A 14726-nucleotide genomic window follows, 5' to 3' on the forward strand; every position below is an offset into this window, starting at 1 on the left:
CCGGTTGGATTGTCCATCAAGAGTGTTGCAGGAATCTGGCTGTACAACTCACCACGGAGCACCATAATAGCCTGACGAGTGAACTCTCACTGGACATATAGGGAATACTCGCCGCCCCAAAAGTGATTACCTTGCTGCCACTCCACTACCATGAGGAGGCCGTCACACTCTGAGCCCTGATCTGGGACCTGGTCTTATTCTTCGCTCTCCTACCAGCTCTGTCAGGCCTGTCTGCACATACCGCTATCACTCATGATCATCAACAGAGGGTCCTCGAATCAGCCTTCTCCTACATGTGCCTGTCCAGAATCAATACATTGCCCATAAAACACATCAGGGAGGTCCTACAGACCCTGGAATATGACTAACTGTCCCCTGAACTGGGTTATATTGCTCGCTGTTATTTATATGGCTTTACTAGACATATCCTACACGAACTGGAGTGTGGCACCTTATCTGTATCATTCCGTGCCGCCTTCAGGAACAAATGTACAAGTTACTTACCTTCGGTAACTATGTATCAGGTAGAGACAATTCTAGCCGCAGATTCCTTAACGTAGAATTATCACCAGGTGCGAGACTGGATCCGGAAATTTTTCTTTGCCACAGCATCTATGCGCGCCGGGAGTGGTACCACGTGACTCCGCCCTGACGTCGTCCACGGGCGTGACATCAGCGAGGTCACATAAGCCCCACCCCGGGGAGCTGGCGTCAGTTTTATAGTGAGATCCTTTCCGTGCCACAACACGGAGCCCTCACAAACAAAACTGTGGAGAGTATGGGAACAGTGTGCGAAAAAGCAGTAAAAACAGAAAAGGGAGAAACGAAAGGTGAGGAACAGCACCAGTTGACAAAGTGCCAGGCACTAAGGTACAGAAAGCCATAGCAGCAAAAGAGCAGAGCACCGCTCTGAGGAGCAACCTTGCAAAGCTAAGGCGACAGCCTCCTTGGAGGCAGAAAAACATGTAAAACACGTCATAGCAGATGACAGAGTCTGCAATCACAATCCACAACAGCGAAGGGCAACAAGCCCGGAACAGATGAGTAACGGTACATTACCCCAAGACAACACCATCAAGGAGGGTCGTATCCCCTGGAAGGAACTAAAGGCTGAGGTACAGCCACAAGACCCCAACTCAGAGGAGTACAGAGGAATCAGAAACCCCAAGAAATTAAAAGGGAAGAAGAGTACAAGTAGACCCCAACAACGGAAAAAACCTGGGTGGAGGGATGCAGAAGTACACATGAACCAACCGACCTCGTACCCGCAAGGAAGGGGAGGAACAATTAAACACATTGAAACATCCCGTCAGGGAGGAAAGGAAGAGGACACTCGCAGAAGACAAGCCACCCGGAGGGAGGCGAGTGCACAAAACCAAGCTGAAGGTACTTGCAGAACGGGGAGGAAGGGCGGGTCGTGAAGGAACCTGCGGCTAGAATCGTCTCTACCAGATACATCGTTACTGAAGGTAAGTAACTTGTACATCTGTTAGAGACTACTAGCCGCAGATTCCTTAATGTAGAATAGATACCCTAACCATACCCTGAGGGGAGGAGGGCCTGCAAGAGGACCTCCCCAGTTAGGAAGAAACACAGGGCCCCAGCAGGGGATGTGTCATGGGGACAAGAAGGGTGGCCCATCTCCCACCACGCAGAAGTAAGCAAGAACAAGGCAAAGGGAAGGCCAGGATACCCCAAGCCCATCCAAGGTACAAGGGACATCCACCAGAAAACCCCGGAGGGACAGACAGCGCCAGAGGAGAACCAAGGAAGAAAAGAACCACCCCAAACTCCAAGGAGAAGAGGTAGAAACGGAGGCAGAGCCCACCGCAGGAGAACACACACAGCAAAGGGGAAGCTGAACAGGCATCAGCCTCGAGGCAGCAGACAAGGCAGGAGCGGCTCCACAGCCAAGCGCAGGCATGAGAAGAAAAACACAGCATCGCAAAGCTCCATCAGAATAAGAGGCAGGAGCACAAGGGTACAAGCCAAGGCCCATGGCGGTTGACCAGAATGAGAAGGCGTGCGCAGCCGACAGCTGGCAAATACCAGGAAGCAGTGCGCCCAGAACAAGCCAAGCGCAAGACAAAGGCAGAAGCCAGGGAAATCCAGAACAACCCTCAAAGAAGAACGGTTCCAGAGACGCAAACCAACCCATGAAAAGAAGTGGAACGAGCCAAAAGAGAAAGAGGAGAAATGCGTAGGACAGACCTAAGCCGTCAACCAGCACACAGGAAAATACTAGGAGAATCCTAGCCCCCCTGGAACACAAGACAGAGGACCAGGCCGAAACGCCAGACAGGAAGGCGGAAACACCACAACACGACGCCGTAGACGGCATGCCAAAGCCGGTCTAGCTACGTAGCGGATACTGAGAATGACAAAACCAGGAGCAGCGCAAGCTGCGCCAAGACAAAGACACCGCGCACCAGCGGTTTACAGTGATGCCAGGAAAGGCAGGAACCCGAAAAGGGGTGTCCACACCCTCCCAGCTTAGGACAGTGCTATACAATAGCTACAAGTACCCCACTTAGGGTATGACACGTCCCAAAGAAAACATGGGAACACCTTTTAGGTAACAAATCCCGCAGCAGAGGACAAGAACACAAGGGACCTGCGGTTAGTACCATAGACGGCTTACCAATCAGCCAAAACAAATACACGGAAGGCCCAACCTGAGGACCTATATGGTTTACCAACCTCCAAAAATCACAAAAGCCAATGGGCTGTACCAGCAGCCAACAGTACAGAGGGGCGAACCTAAGGAACCCGAAGGCACGCCAAACCACAAAGAACACACAGACGGGCCAACCGAAACACTAGACCCTAGAACAAGGGTGGGATAACACCTCCCATAAAGCACCGGAGGACCGACAAGCCAAAGTTTACAGAGGGGGAGGAGGATGGAGCTCAGCAAGAAGCCGCTGAATGGCAGAGTCCGCGTGGGTGCTAAACAAAAGAACCCCATCAAAAGGCAGGTCAACCAGACACTCAATAATATTCACTGGAAAAACGGAACTCGCCATAGCGCGGCCGAGAGTATCAGAAACATCCAAGGCCGAACAAAGAATAAACGCGGCCAACACCCGGCCAACTCCCGGCCATCCAACACATGGTGCCACAGATCAGCGCGAACACCTTCATGTGAGGCGCAAGACAAAAGAGACTCCACTGAATCCCACAAGGGGGAGGTAGCCCTGGCCAATACACAAAGCATGTTGAGCGCTTGCAAAGCAGCACTAGAGGAAGCGAAGATGTTACGGCCCCATGAATCAAACCACCGGGCCTCCCGTGACGGAGGAAACACCACCAAAGGCAAGGAAGGAAAAGCAGTCTGTCAAAGAGGGCCCTGGATAGAAGGGTGGAGAGAAAGGCAGACTGGGTTGTACGGAGTAGGAGTGGATGAGGCACCGGATCACTCGTGGCAGGATGCCCCCAGGCATCCAGAAGAGAATTGTGGAGCGTAGCTTCGAATGGAAGAAGCAGCTCCCGTCCACCAGAGCCCTGGTGGAGAACCTCTAACAAATGGTCCGACGGTAATGGGCTGACGGGGTCGCCCATTCGCAAAATGCCAGCAGCCATGGAAATAGCCCGGACAAAAGCTGCACTCGCCTCCGTAGGGCGTGGCAGAGGAGAGAGCAATTCCTCCGTAGGCGACAGCTGTGAGCTAAGCCGTCCATCCTTGAGGCCAGCTGGAGGAAGAAACTGCCAGCCCCTGAAAGATGGAAGATTCATGGGCGAGTGGGAGCCCTGAGGGGCCTCCGGGGAAGGTGGAGAAGCCTGCGCAGCAACTAACATTGAGTTGTGGAAAAGAGGGTCTGGGGGTTGTGGTCACGGGGTGGCGAAGAGCCCACCCTGGAAGACGCCGGGGAAAAAGCAACGACGCAGCATCCTGTCTCCGGGGAAGAGGAAACAAGAAGATGACAACCCTCCGGAGAGGAGGGGACCACTGGAGACGGGTCGATGACCCGACGCCGGCGCGGCACCGTCGAGTTCGCCACCGGTGCGACGTCGACCGGCGCCGGAGCGGGCACCGGGGGCGCCGAGTCAAACTCCACCACCACTGGAATCCTAAGAGATTGGGGGGCTCGGAGCCGCGGCGGCTAAAGAGCGGCGCTGAAAAGGCACCTGCGTAGAGGGCCGAGAGTGACCCTGGGAGGAACCCCGGCCCCTAGCCACCACCCGCGGCGGCGCCAGGGCCGACAGCTGTCGGTGCCTTAAAGGCATCGGCTCTGCGTCCAGCAAGGCAGTCACCTGCCCAGAGGACCTAGGGGGACTCAGGGGACGAACCGTGAGTTCCGGCGACCTCCTGCGACACCACAGGGACCCCCTGGGGGTTTGCGGCGAGGCAGAGACGCCGTGGGTCAAAGAGGGGAACCCCGTAGGGCCGCACTTCGACGACAACACACCCCCAAAACCTGAAGCCGACCTCGTTGGCGCCGGTATCAAAGCAGCCGGCGACTCTGCAGAAGGCCCGCATGAGGCAAGGGATCCGCGGACGTCTCAGGAAGAGGAGGAGGGTCCAAAGAAGCATGCAGAGCCGTAGCATAGGCCTCCATTTGAGCCCTAGTTGCTCCGACGGCAGGAAACGACAGGTAGGGTGGCGACGAGCGAGGCCGCCTGTCCCGAGGAGAACCTGCGCCCTCTGCAGAACGGGGACCAGGCCTCGGGGACAAGCTGTAAGACTTACCAGTGGGCGGGCAAAGCCCCTGGGGCCTCGGTGAAGGACGATGTCGTAGTCAGTCTGAACCCTTCCATAGGGGACGGACGAGGTGACGACACCGATCTGGACAAGCGGGCCGAAAGTAGTTTCATCTGGTGCTATCGCCGGAACTTCGGCTTCAGATGCTGGCAAGCGTCGCAGTCTGTAGAATCATGGTGCTCGCCCAAACACCCCATGCAAATAGGGTGAGGGTCCGTCGCCGACATCTGAGGTGTACAAGAAGTACACATCTTTAAGCCCGAAGGCATTCGCACATTATCCCTCAACACAAAAGCGTGAAAAGAAAGGCCTGAAAACAGGTCAGGGTCACGATCCGGATCCGAGTTGCATGCGGAAAAGAAGGAAACTGACGTCAGCATGCCGGGTTGGGGCTTATGTGACCTCACTGACGTCACGCCCGCGGACGACGTCAGGACAGAGTCACGTGGTACCGCCCCCCGGAGCGCAGAGATGCTGTGGCAAAGAACATTTTACGAATCCAGTCTTGCGCCAGGGGATAATTCTACGTTAAGGAATCTGCAGCTAGTAGTCTCTATCTGATTGATAATATCAAGGGTCACAACAAGGAAACAAAGCCAGCCGGATGACAAGCAGCGCCATCCCTCAATTGGCATATGCCCGCACTGATGAATCAACTGACCTCACTGTATCCCACCCACAGTGCCCAACATGACATCAGATAAAGTAGATATAATACTGTAAGAGATCCGAGACACCAGAGGAGCTGTAGAAAACTGCATTGGCGCACTGGAGTCAGATCTGGGACTGCTCTGCGATGGCCGTTTCAAATTGGCTGACAGGGTCAAAGCCCCAGAGACAGACCTTGCGACACTGGCCCCTCAACAGAAAGCCCATACAAATGAACTGGATGACTAGTGCTCCTAATTGCACCTTCTACATGACTGAGCTGAGGATGCAGAGGGCTGAGCTTGATGCAAGAACGTGCACATTATTGGACTGCCGGAGGTCACAGAAGGATCCAATGCCACATTGTTTATTGAACCCTGATTGAAGAACAAGGTGACCCCCCCCCCCCCATTGGCTCTCGAACTTATTTACTGTAGAAAGAGCAGACAGGGTACCCAACTGTTGGCCACCTCCGTGGGCACCCCCCAGGCCAATCGTGGCATGCATCCTGAACTTCAGAGACCAAGACACAGGGCTCCAAAAGGCCAGGGAAAATGATACAATACTTGTAAACAACACTACGGTGTCCCTCTTACCCCACTACACACTAGCTGTCCAATGCAAACCATCATTGTTTTTGTGCTGCAAAAAAACAACTCAGAGCGGAAGGTATGCCATTTGCCCTCATGTCCCCAGCTTGCCTGAGGTTTGTAAACAATCAGTGAACCATGTTCTTCGACATCCCAGAAATGGTTTGTGGCTGACTATAGACACAATACCCAAATGTCTGTCGCCCCACCCCTCCACCCCGGGACACATCACAAGGTACCTTGCAGAGCTACCGGTGGCACTGCCGAATGGGGACTGCTCGACAACCTTAGTTTAAGGCTGTCCCTCCTCCCCAAAGAGAACTGAAGGAGCAATGCGCTGTACTAGAAACTGTGACTTCAACCAGGCAGTAACGACCTCAGCAACCTCCAACCAGCTCATCCAGTGCCGCAGCCTTGAACTCCAACATAAGTATGGCCCTTTTCCCTACAGTGACGCTGCAAACGTCAGACATTATAATATGACTCTCCTTTTATCACCACCTGCGAACAGGGTGTACGGCCCACTGAGATGCACTCAGCTGGTGGCATTGGCCATCTCTGGTCCCTCGGACTCATGTATTGTATTTGATAATTATGATATACTTTAAAGTCGCTATCCTTGCTTATTGTTTCTAACACCTCAATATAGAATATGTTTCATGTCTTTTAATGCTTTGACTTTGTTATCCACATATGGACTCAACATGAAGGTTACCCTGAAAACTGACTCCAGAAACAGTACTACACCTGAAGAAACTAGTTCACCGGTAACTATCTGTACAAAAGTGTGAGTGAGTCAGTAAATTCAGGTTGCACACTGTGCGCTGTTGTGCTGTTATACCATCACAAAGACTATGTGGCCCTTGCAGCACCTTATTAGCGGCTATGGGCTTACAAGAGTGCTACTTATACCACAATCCAAGGACATACAGAGTGGCTGCAAGAAAGCTTTATAAAATTATCCTTGATATTGTAAGGAAAACAATGATCCAATTCTTACAGGCTTTACATGGAAAAATACCAAATATGCTACATACAATCCTTTTTGGTGAAACAAAAATTAGAATATGGGGCATCAAAATGCAAAACATATATGTAAAGTTTTCCACTAAAAGAATTATCCAAGCAGATCTAAAAACAAGTCACCTGTTTTCACCATCCAGACCCGCATTCACCAACCAGCCAAAACCCCTCCTCCAATTTCCAAGTCACTGGCTTAAGTCACAGTCCTCTTTAGATATGAGAAATTAATAGGAAGATTACAGTGATGCTCGGGCACCACAGGAAATACGACCATATTGCATTTGCTTTTATTATTTGAGGAGGAACAACACAGTATATGTGAGAGAGAGAGTGAGTCCACCAAAGCACTAAATGCCCTGTTTGATCATTCCAGTCAGCCAAATTGCTATTATATTTAACAGCAGCAGTCCCAAGAGACAGAAGCATAGACACGGATATGTGTTTGTATAAATCATTTTTACAAAACACCTTTAATTCGGTGTTCCTGTAATTAAACATAGATTCAAAGTGTGATTACCCAAGTGACGAAACAGTGTCCAACATCTTCTGGTAACTGCTCATATTTCTCTAGTTCCTTTAGGAATATACTGTTGACAAATGGAATAAAAGTAAGCAATATTTAGCCACACCACATTGAAAAGAATCAAGGACATATTTTTGCTAAAGAAGACTTCTTTAAACATAAAATGTTGTTAACAAAATGGTCCCAACAGCAAATTACCAATTAGTGCCACTGAATGAGTAGTATTTAGTATAAAATACCCTCAAAAAGTACATTTCAACGATGAACAAGTTACTTACCTTAGGTAGTACTCTTCTGGTAGAGACAATCCCACTGCTACACCTCCCCATACACTTAAACACTCGGAGCATAGCCCCCCCCCCTTGTGCCTAGGAACCAGTCCGATCCCAGTGCGATTTGATCAGTCATGACATGGCCCCCTATAATTTGTTATTGCCGTCACGTCATTCCCCACCCGCCTCCCTCACCCACACCTCAACACAGCACGTTTAACAACTGAAACGCTGAAATAGTTACATCTTTCCCTCCCTCTCCCCTCTCTTTATTCCTATATCTTTCCCCTCGTCCTTTCACCTTCTTATTTATTTATTTATTTATTTATGCATTTTTATATAGCGCGGACTTTACCCGAAGGTGTCAGAGCGCTTCACAATAGGAACAGAACTGATACATGAGAACATTACAAGTGAACAAATCACAAAAGCAAACGTTACATTACATGAGGCAAAAGTGACAATCGTGAGCAAACAAAATACAAGAGGTAGCAAACGGTGCATTGCAGTAGGAAAAAGTGACGTGTGCAAGTTACAAAAGCATACAAAGTAGAGGTATAATACTGCAATAAATGGAGGACCCTCAAACACAAGAACAAACGTTACGTAGGCAATGGTGGCACTTGTGCAAGTATCGAAAGCAAACAAAATGTAGGAGGTAGCAAACAGTGTGTTACAAGAGAAAAGTGACGTGTGCATGTTACAAAAGAGTACCAAACACAGGTAAAAGGGTAGTACTGCAATAAATGGCAGACTCTCAAACCACAAGAACATACTGGGAAGGCCCTTCCATAGTCATGGAGAATAGAAATGTTCTATACTAAAAGGTCTTCCTTCAGATAATAGAGAGGGCATGAATTAACTTTGAAAGTGTCTTTGAAGGAGGAGAACTTTGAGGTCAGTTTTGAAGGCCTGGGAGGAGATGGTGGTCCGGAGCTGAGGCGGAAGTGAGTTCCAGATTCTCACTACATTGCCTGAAAAGGATTGGGCCATCTATCTTTCCTTTTTGAAAGAGGGAGGTTCAAGCAGTAGATTTTCCGCCTTTCGTGATGGTCTAGAGCCTCCAGAGTGTTTCAGTTTATTCGCCAGGTAGCGAGGAGAGGAGGAGTGCAAGGTTTTGTGGGTGATGCAGGCAGTCTTGTAGATAGATCTTGCCTCGATGGGAAGCCAGCGAAGGGTGGATAACATGGGTGTGATGTAGTCGCGTCTGAAGCGTTTGTGGAGACGTTTCGTCCCGTATCTGCAAACCCCTGAGGAAGGGTCCCTGTTTTTCTTTGACCCGAAATGCATTGGGTGTTATTTTGAAGATTGGGAAATGAATTCAATGATATGATAAGATGAATACACCTATCATTTGAAAGATGAAAATAAACGTTTAAATCATCGATAAAATGAAATGAGTTTTTTGAATTACAATTAGTTTTGGAACAGTGAAAGGGAACGAACTGTTCCGCATGAAATTGAGCGCGCTTTCTTTGTGAGAAGTCCCGTTCTCACTCCACTCTTTTGTCGCTTCTTTTGGCCCCATAAATGAAACGAGCTGCTGAATGGAGAACAGACTTAAGGGGGGACAGGTGGGATTTGGGGAGGCCAGTAAGAAGGGAATTGCAGTAGTCCAGTCTGGAGAGGACCAGCGATTGGACCAGGGTTTTAAGGTCATGCTCCGGGAAAAAGTGACGAATCCCCCAAAGAAGGCGCAGTTGGTATCGAGCAGATTTTGCATTTGAATTAATGTGGGAGAGTAGATTGAGTTTTGTGTCGAGTATGATACCAAGGGATTTTGCGCTGTCGACAATGATTGGTTTATTGTTCAGTAGATTCATCTGGTCCATACATGATTGAACCGGTGGAGGAGAAAGTGAGGAGGAGAGGAGGAGGAGGAATTCGGTTTTGCAGGGATTCAGAATTAGTTGATGTGTTGACATCCAGTTTTGAATGGAGTCCAGAGTAGAGCTTAGGACGGAGAGATCGTGAGTGGAGGCAACCTTGAGGTAGATTTGAGTGTCGTCTGCATAGAGAAGATAGTGGACCCCGGATTTACTTAGGAGATTTCCCAGTGGTTCCAAATAGAGATTGAACAACGTGAGTGCAGGAACACCTTGACCCACCGCCAAAGGAGATGAAAGACTGTCCGCTATTTTGATCATTTGGGATCTATCAGAGAGGAAGGAAGCAAACCATTTAAGCACAGTGCCCTCCATGCCCATTCTCTTTTGAAGAGTGTTGAGGAGGGTGTTGTGATTGACAGTGTCAAAGGCTGCAGAAAAATCAAGGAGAATGAGACTGAAAATTGTCAAGAAGATCATTGTCCTTGATATGACAAGAGAGCTGTTTTGCAACACATATTTCTGTGATCTTTGCAATAAAGGGTAGGTTAGTGATGGGGCGGTAGTTGTTGAGGTCATTCACATCAGCAGTGGGGTTTTTAAGCAGAGGGGTGACCTGCCCAGTTTTGAAGGGAACAGGAAGGGAGCCTTGACAGAGGGAGAGGTTGGCCAGAGTGGTCCAATAGGGAAGAGAATGGGTATAGAAGTCAATGGCAATGGCACTAGGGATGGGGTCAAGAGAATGGTTGGAGGGCTTTGTGTTGAGGATGCACTTAAGGAGGACAGCTTCAGAGATGGGGTCAAAGTTCTGCCAAATGGTTAGTGATTTGCGCTCTTCTGGAGGGGTAGGATGAGCGACCTGATCCACAAGTGATTTCACTTTTTCATCAAAGAATACAGCGAAATCCGCAGCTTTCTTTGTAGAATTCTCCAACTTGGAGGTTGGGGGAGAGCAGTTAGTATTCTTGATGAGATCAAATAGTTTTTTGGGTCTATTTTTGGCTGAGTCAAGGAGGGACCTGAAGTGTGATGCTTTCCCAAGGAAGATGTGCTTGTGGCACACAACTTTTTGATGTAATATCTAATGCGGTCATTGTTTCTATGTGGCCGATGCTGATGTTCCTATGATGTTATTTTATTTCAAAATTGCTAATAAAGAATTACAACACAAAAAAAGAATCCTCATCTTTTGAATATTTCCCAGCCGTTAGATTAGATCCAGAAACGTATCTGTGGTACTTTTTCACGCCAGTAGATGGCGCTGTGCAGCTGCACATGGAAGCAGTTCTGCTCTGGAAATGAAGTGCAGAGACTATTTTGGGGCCACTACCTCACGCTGACCTCAGTTGCTTTCAAGAGTGTCTGCACCCCCAGACGTAGAGCCACAAAACTAAATTGTTGTGGCCCGTGTGCAGACTACTGGACTTGGGATCTCATTAAAGGGTACAGCCCACTCACAGGACGGGGAGGAAGAGAGGGCTTGTGACGAATTCGACGCTAGAGTCTCTACTTGAAAGAGCATAACCGAAGGTAAGCAACTTGTTTACCTGATAAGAGACTTCTAGCCCCAGGTGCCTCACCTTTTGAATAGGTACCAAAGTAGTACCTTTTTAGAGGTGGGTCTGTGAATGAACTCAAACCAGAACGGCATGACCGAACAGGAAAAATGCCCCTCTCAGCGAACTGGACTGTTCAAGCAATTAAGCTTTATCAACACACAGAGGGACACCCACCTAGTAACCTGGCAAATGACTAGGGCAGAGACTCCGCCTGTCAACGCAGTAGTTGCAACTTTTGGCTCTGGTAGAATAAGCACTGCATCATTCCAGAGGCTGCTTTTTGGCCTATGCTATGCAGATCCTAATGCAGAGCAAAATCCATCGGGAAATGGTTCTATTATGCACACCCTTGCCTTTTTTTGCTCCAGAGACCCGCACAAAGAGCTGATCGTCCAGCTGGTGGTCTTTGGTGTGATCAATCTAAAGGCTCAGTGCTCTCTTGGGGTCCAAACGATTGAGTCTCTTATTCTGCTTAAAGGGGTGTGTTGGACCATAGAACACCGGCAAGGTGGTGATGTAATCAATGTGGAATGGCGTCACAACTTTAGGCAAGAAAGATACCTGCATTCACAACACAAATTTGTCTGGGGAAAAGGTGGCATTTGGCACCGTTACACCAACAGCTTAAAGGCCTCGAAAAACTCAATCAAAAAAGTGACTGGGGTACCGCTCTCTCTGGATCTGCGCTTGCTGGCGTGGAAAAGAAATAACTGACGTCAGCGGGCGAGGGCAGCGTCTAAGTAGCTGCCGCTACGTCATCTCGGTGACCACGACGCCAAGGACGGACGCGGAGCCGCACAACGCGACCTTCCGACGGGCAGGGGTACTGCTGACGAAAACTTTCCAGATCCAGTCTGACGCCTGGGGGTTTTCTAAGGTAAGGAATCTATCACTAACGTCTTTCTTTCAGATACTCACTTATATGCAGTATTGATGAAATGGCAACGAGGAACACCATCTTCAAAGTGAAATGCTGCAATGGGCAGCTGTGAAGCATCTTGTGAAGCATCTCAAGGAGAGTGCCCATCACAAATTTAAGGACCAAGTTAAGGCCCCACTGTGACATGACAAAGGTAGAAGGAAGAAACAAATGTTGTAACCCTATTAAGAAACACATAAAAACCAGAGACTTAAAAAATGTAGGCTCATCCAACAGCTGCAAAAAAAGTAGAAAGAGTCAAAAGGTAAGCTTTAACTGTGCCCAGAGCAAACCCTTGCTGAGTAAGAGCGAAAACAAACAGATTGTCGGATAACTTGGCCTGGAGGGAGTCAATCTGCCATTTACTGAACCAAACCAAAAAATTTGCATAACCGGTGTATACAGTTTTTGGCTGCCATGATGAAAGCAACCTTCTCGGGAGGAAGGTCGAAGGTGTTCAGCTGTCACCATTCAATCTCCACGCATGAAAGTGGAGATAGCAAAGGCCCAGGTGCAGAACTCTGCCCTGCTGCTGCGATAGCAGAGCCTCTTGGAGGTGTAGCCTTCCCGGAGGACAGATGCTGAGGCCCGGGAGTTCTGAGTACCATACTCCGTGCCCACAACAGCGCCATGCAGGAGACCATTATTGCTAGGAGCCTCTGAGTCAACGTGCATTCACTGCAGGCCTCAGAGTCGTGGCTCAACCAAACGACACACCTGATGGGGGATTTGTCGAAGATATCAGTTTGTAGCAAGAATTACAGGGCATAACACCGGTCACCTCTGGGGTGACATTCCCTTGCACACTGTGAAATGTAGACATTTAGTGGGGGGGAGGGGGGGGGAGGGGAGAGAGGAACTTCCGTCCGCTCACAGGAATGGTGCCTATATAAACTCTGCTCTTCATTTTCGAAAGCGGACCGGTGTCAGAGCTGAGCCGGACAGCACCACCTATCGGCGAACATAAGTACTACAAAAAAGTTTACAGATCCAGTCTGATGTCTGTGGAATATCCAAAATGTCTCTATCACAAATGTATTGCAATACCCAGCAGAGTTCTTTGGCCAAATTGAGATAGCAGAGCAGACCATGTGTTTCTAAGATAACAGAACTCATATGTGATGTGCAATATCGTTTTCATATTTTAGTCTCATTTTATTCCTTACAATAAATTACTGTACTCTTTCCATTTAGTTTGAAAACACTGCCATTGTTATCTTTTAAATGCAAAACAACAGTTGATGGACAGAATGCAGAACAATGTCATACATTCACCCCAGTACAGAGATCTGGGCCTAAATCCATCGTTTTTTTGCACTCCACACCACTCCAGTTCAGACATGGCCATATGCAAATCAGCCTTGACCCTGTGCCTCATGGGAACAGTCCAGCCCGAACTGCCAAGCCATGTCTTTCCTGGAGCGGAATCAAGCAACCTAGGATCGGTTTCTGGCTCTCAGCCGTCTTCAGCCAGGATAGCTTGACTCTAGTGGTGTGGAGAGCATGGGACTCACGTCTGAGCATACCCATCCCACTCAGGGTGTTATCTTTTAGGCATGATCGTTCATGGCCTCTCACAAAACAAAAAGTGAGGGTCAACTGCACACTGACATATGAAATGCTCGCAGCTAAAGCCTACCTCGAATTGTAGCTGACAGTGATGTACCACAACACTCTAGAAAGAGCTCTCTGCCATGCCTTCAGCACACACAGAATGTGCAGCTAGGCAGTTCTTCAGTGCAAACATATTTTGCCTTGCCATGCACCTCGGAAATGTTTCTTACCAAACAGCTCCAAGCGAGGCTCAGGATAATGCCAATAGTTCTCGTCTAGACAAAACCTGTTAGTTTTACAATGCTTGTTTTCTGGCAGCACGATTTAGCAGAATTTTAGTGGCTCTGACACCATTTTTTAGAACAAAATTTTAATCAAACGTGAGAGTTAAATACAAGTTTAAAAGTAACAAAAAAAAGAGTATGTTTAATTCTGGACAGAAATTACAGTTCATTGCACTTGCACTTGTGCAACGGAAATGCCACTGTCTGGAGGTACTGTTGTAAAATAAAGCAGAAGCTAAACATTACTCTGGGGTTTACTTATATCCTTTTTTATTTCGCCTTTTTGAAACGGAAGTTGCCCTAGAGTGCCGGAAGCGTCAAGTCGCCCGGTGGAAGAGGCGCCTTATTTAAGAGCGGTTATGCAAGATCAAGGCTGCTTCTCCTTCAGCATCACATCGCTCCTGTGAAACGGAGAGTGGGCGATTATACTTTTAAGTAAAAATCCAGAGATCGGGGTAGTAAAATGAACTTCTAACCTGGCTTTTCTTTGCATGCTCTCTGTGTCACTGCGGCGGACGGAGGAGAATCCAAGATGTAAGGTAAGGCAATTTGGGCTGCGAAAGGAGGGCACACAGGAGACCAAGTCTCTTCTGCCATTTAAAACATACAAGGCCCAGTGAAGGTGCTCGGTCGTGGTAATAGTGCAACGCCAGTCCTGCTGATGCAATGGAACCACTGAACCAGTGCAGCGCTTGACTCGTTCGTGAGGGGACACATGACCGTACTTAAATAACATTCACCTTTCCTTTGCTGCTTTTATGGGCGAGTTCGCATTTGGGGCCACATGGGATGCTCTTACAGCAAATGCTGCCTTATACGTGCTTGA

At 48.6% G+C, this 14726-nt stretch overlaps 1 protein-coding gene across 3 annotated transcripts in view; it reads right to left on the bottom strand.

The window, feature by feature from the left end:
* The window catches only part of TRIO (trio Rho guanine nucleotide exchange factor), a 4034553-nt gene that overhangs the window by 2292218 nt on the left and 1727609 nt on the right, over positions 1-14726 (bottom strand). For all 3 annotated transcript variants that reach the window (XM_078687660.1, XM_078687659.1, XM_078687661.1), the window contains exon 26: positions 7481-7550. In XM_078687660.1, coding sequence (XP_078543786.1) covers positions 7481-7550 — 70 coding nt within the window. The remainder of the gene's footprint in view (positions 1-7480; positions 7551-14726) is intronic.

This window comes from Lissotriton helveticus, chromosome 4_1 (assembly GCF_964261635.1).
Source record: "Lissotriton helveticus chromosome 4_1, aLisHel1.1, whole genome shotgun sequence".
In the NCBI taxonomy this organism is placed as follows: domain Eukaryota; kingdom Metazoa; phylum Chordata; class Amphibia; order Caudata; family Salamandridae; genus Lissotriton; species Lissotriton helveticus.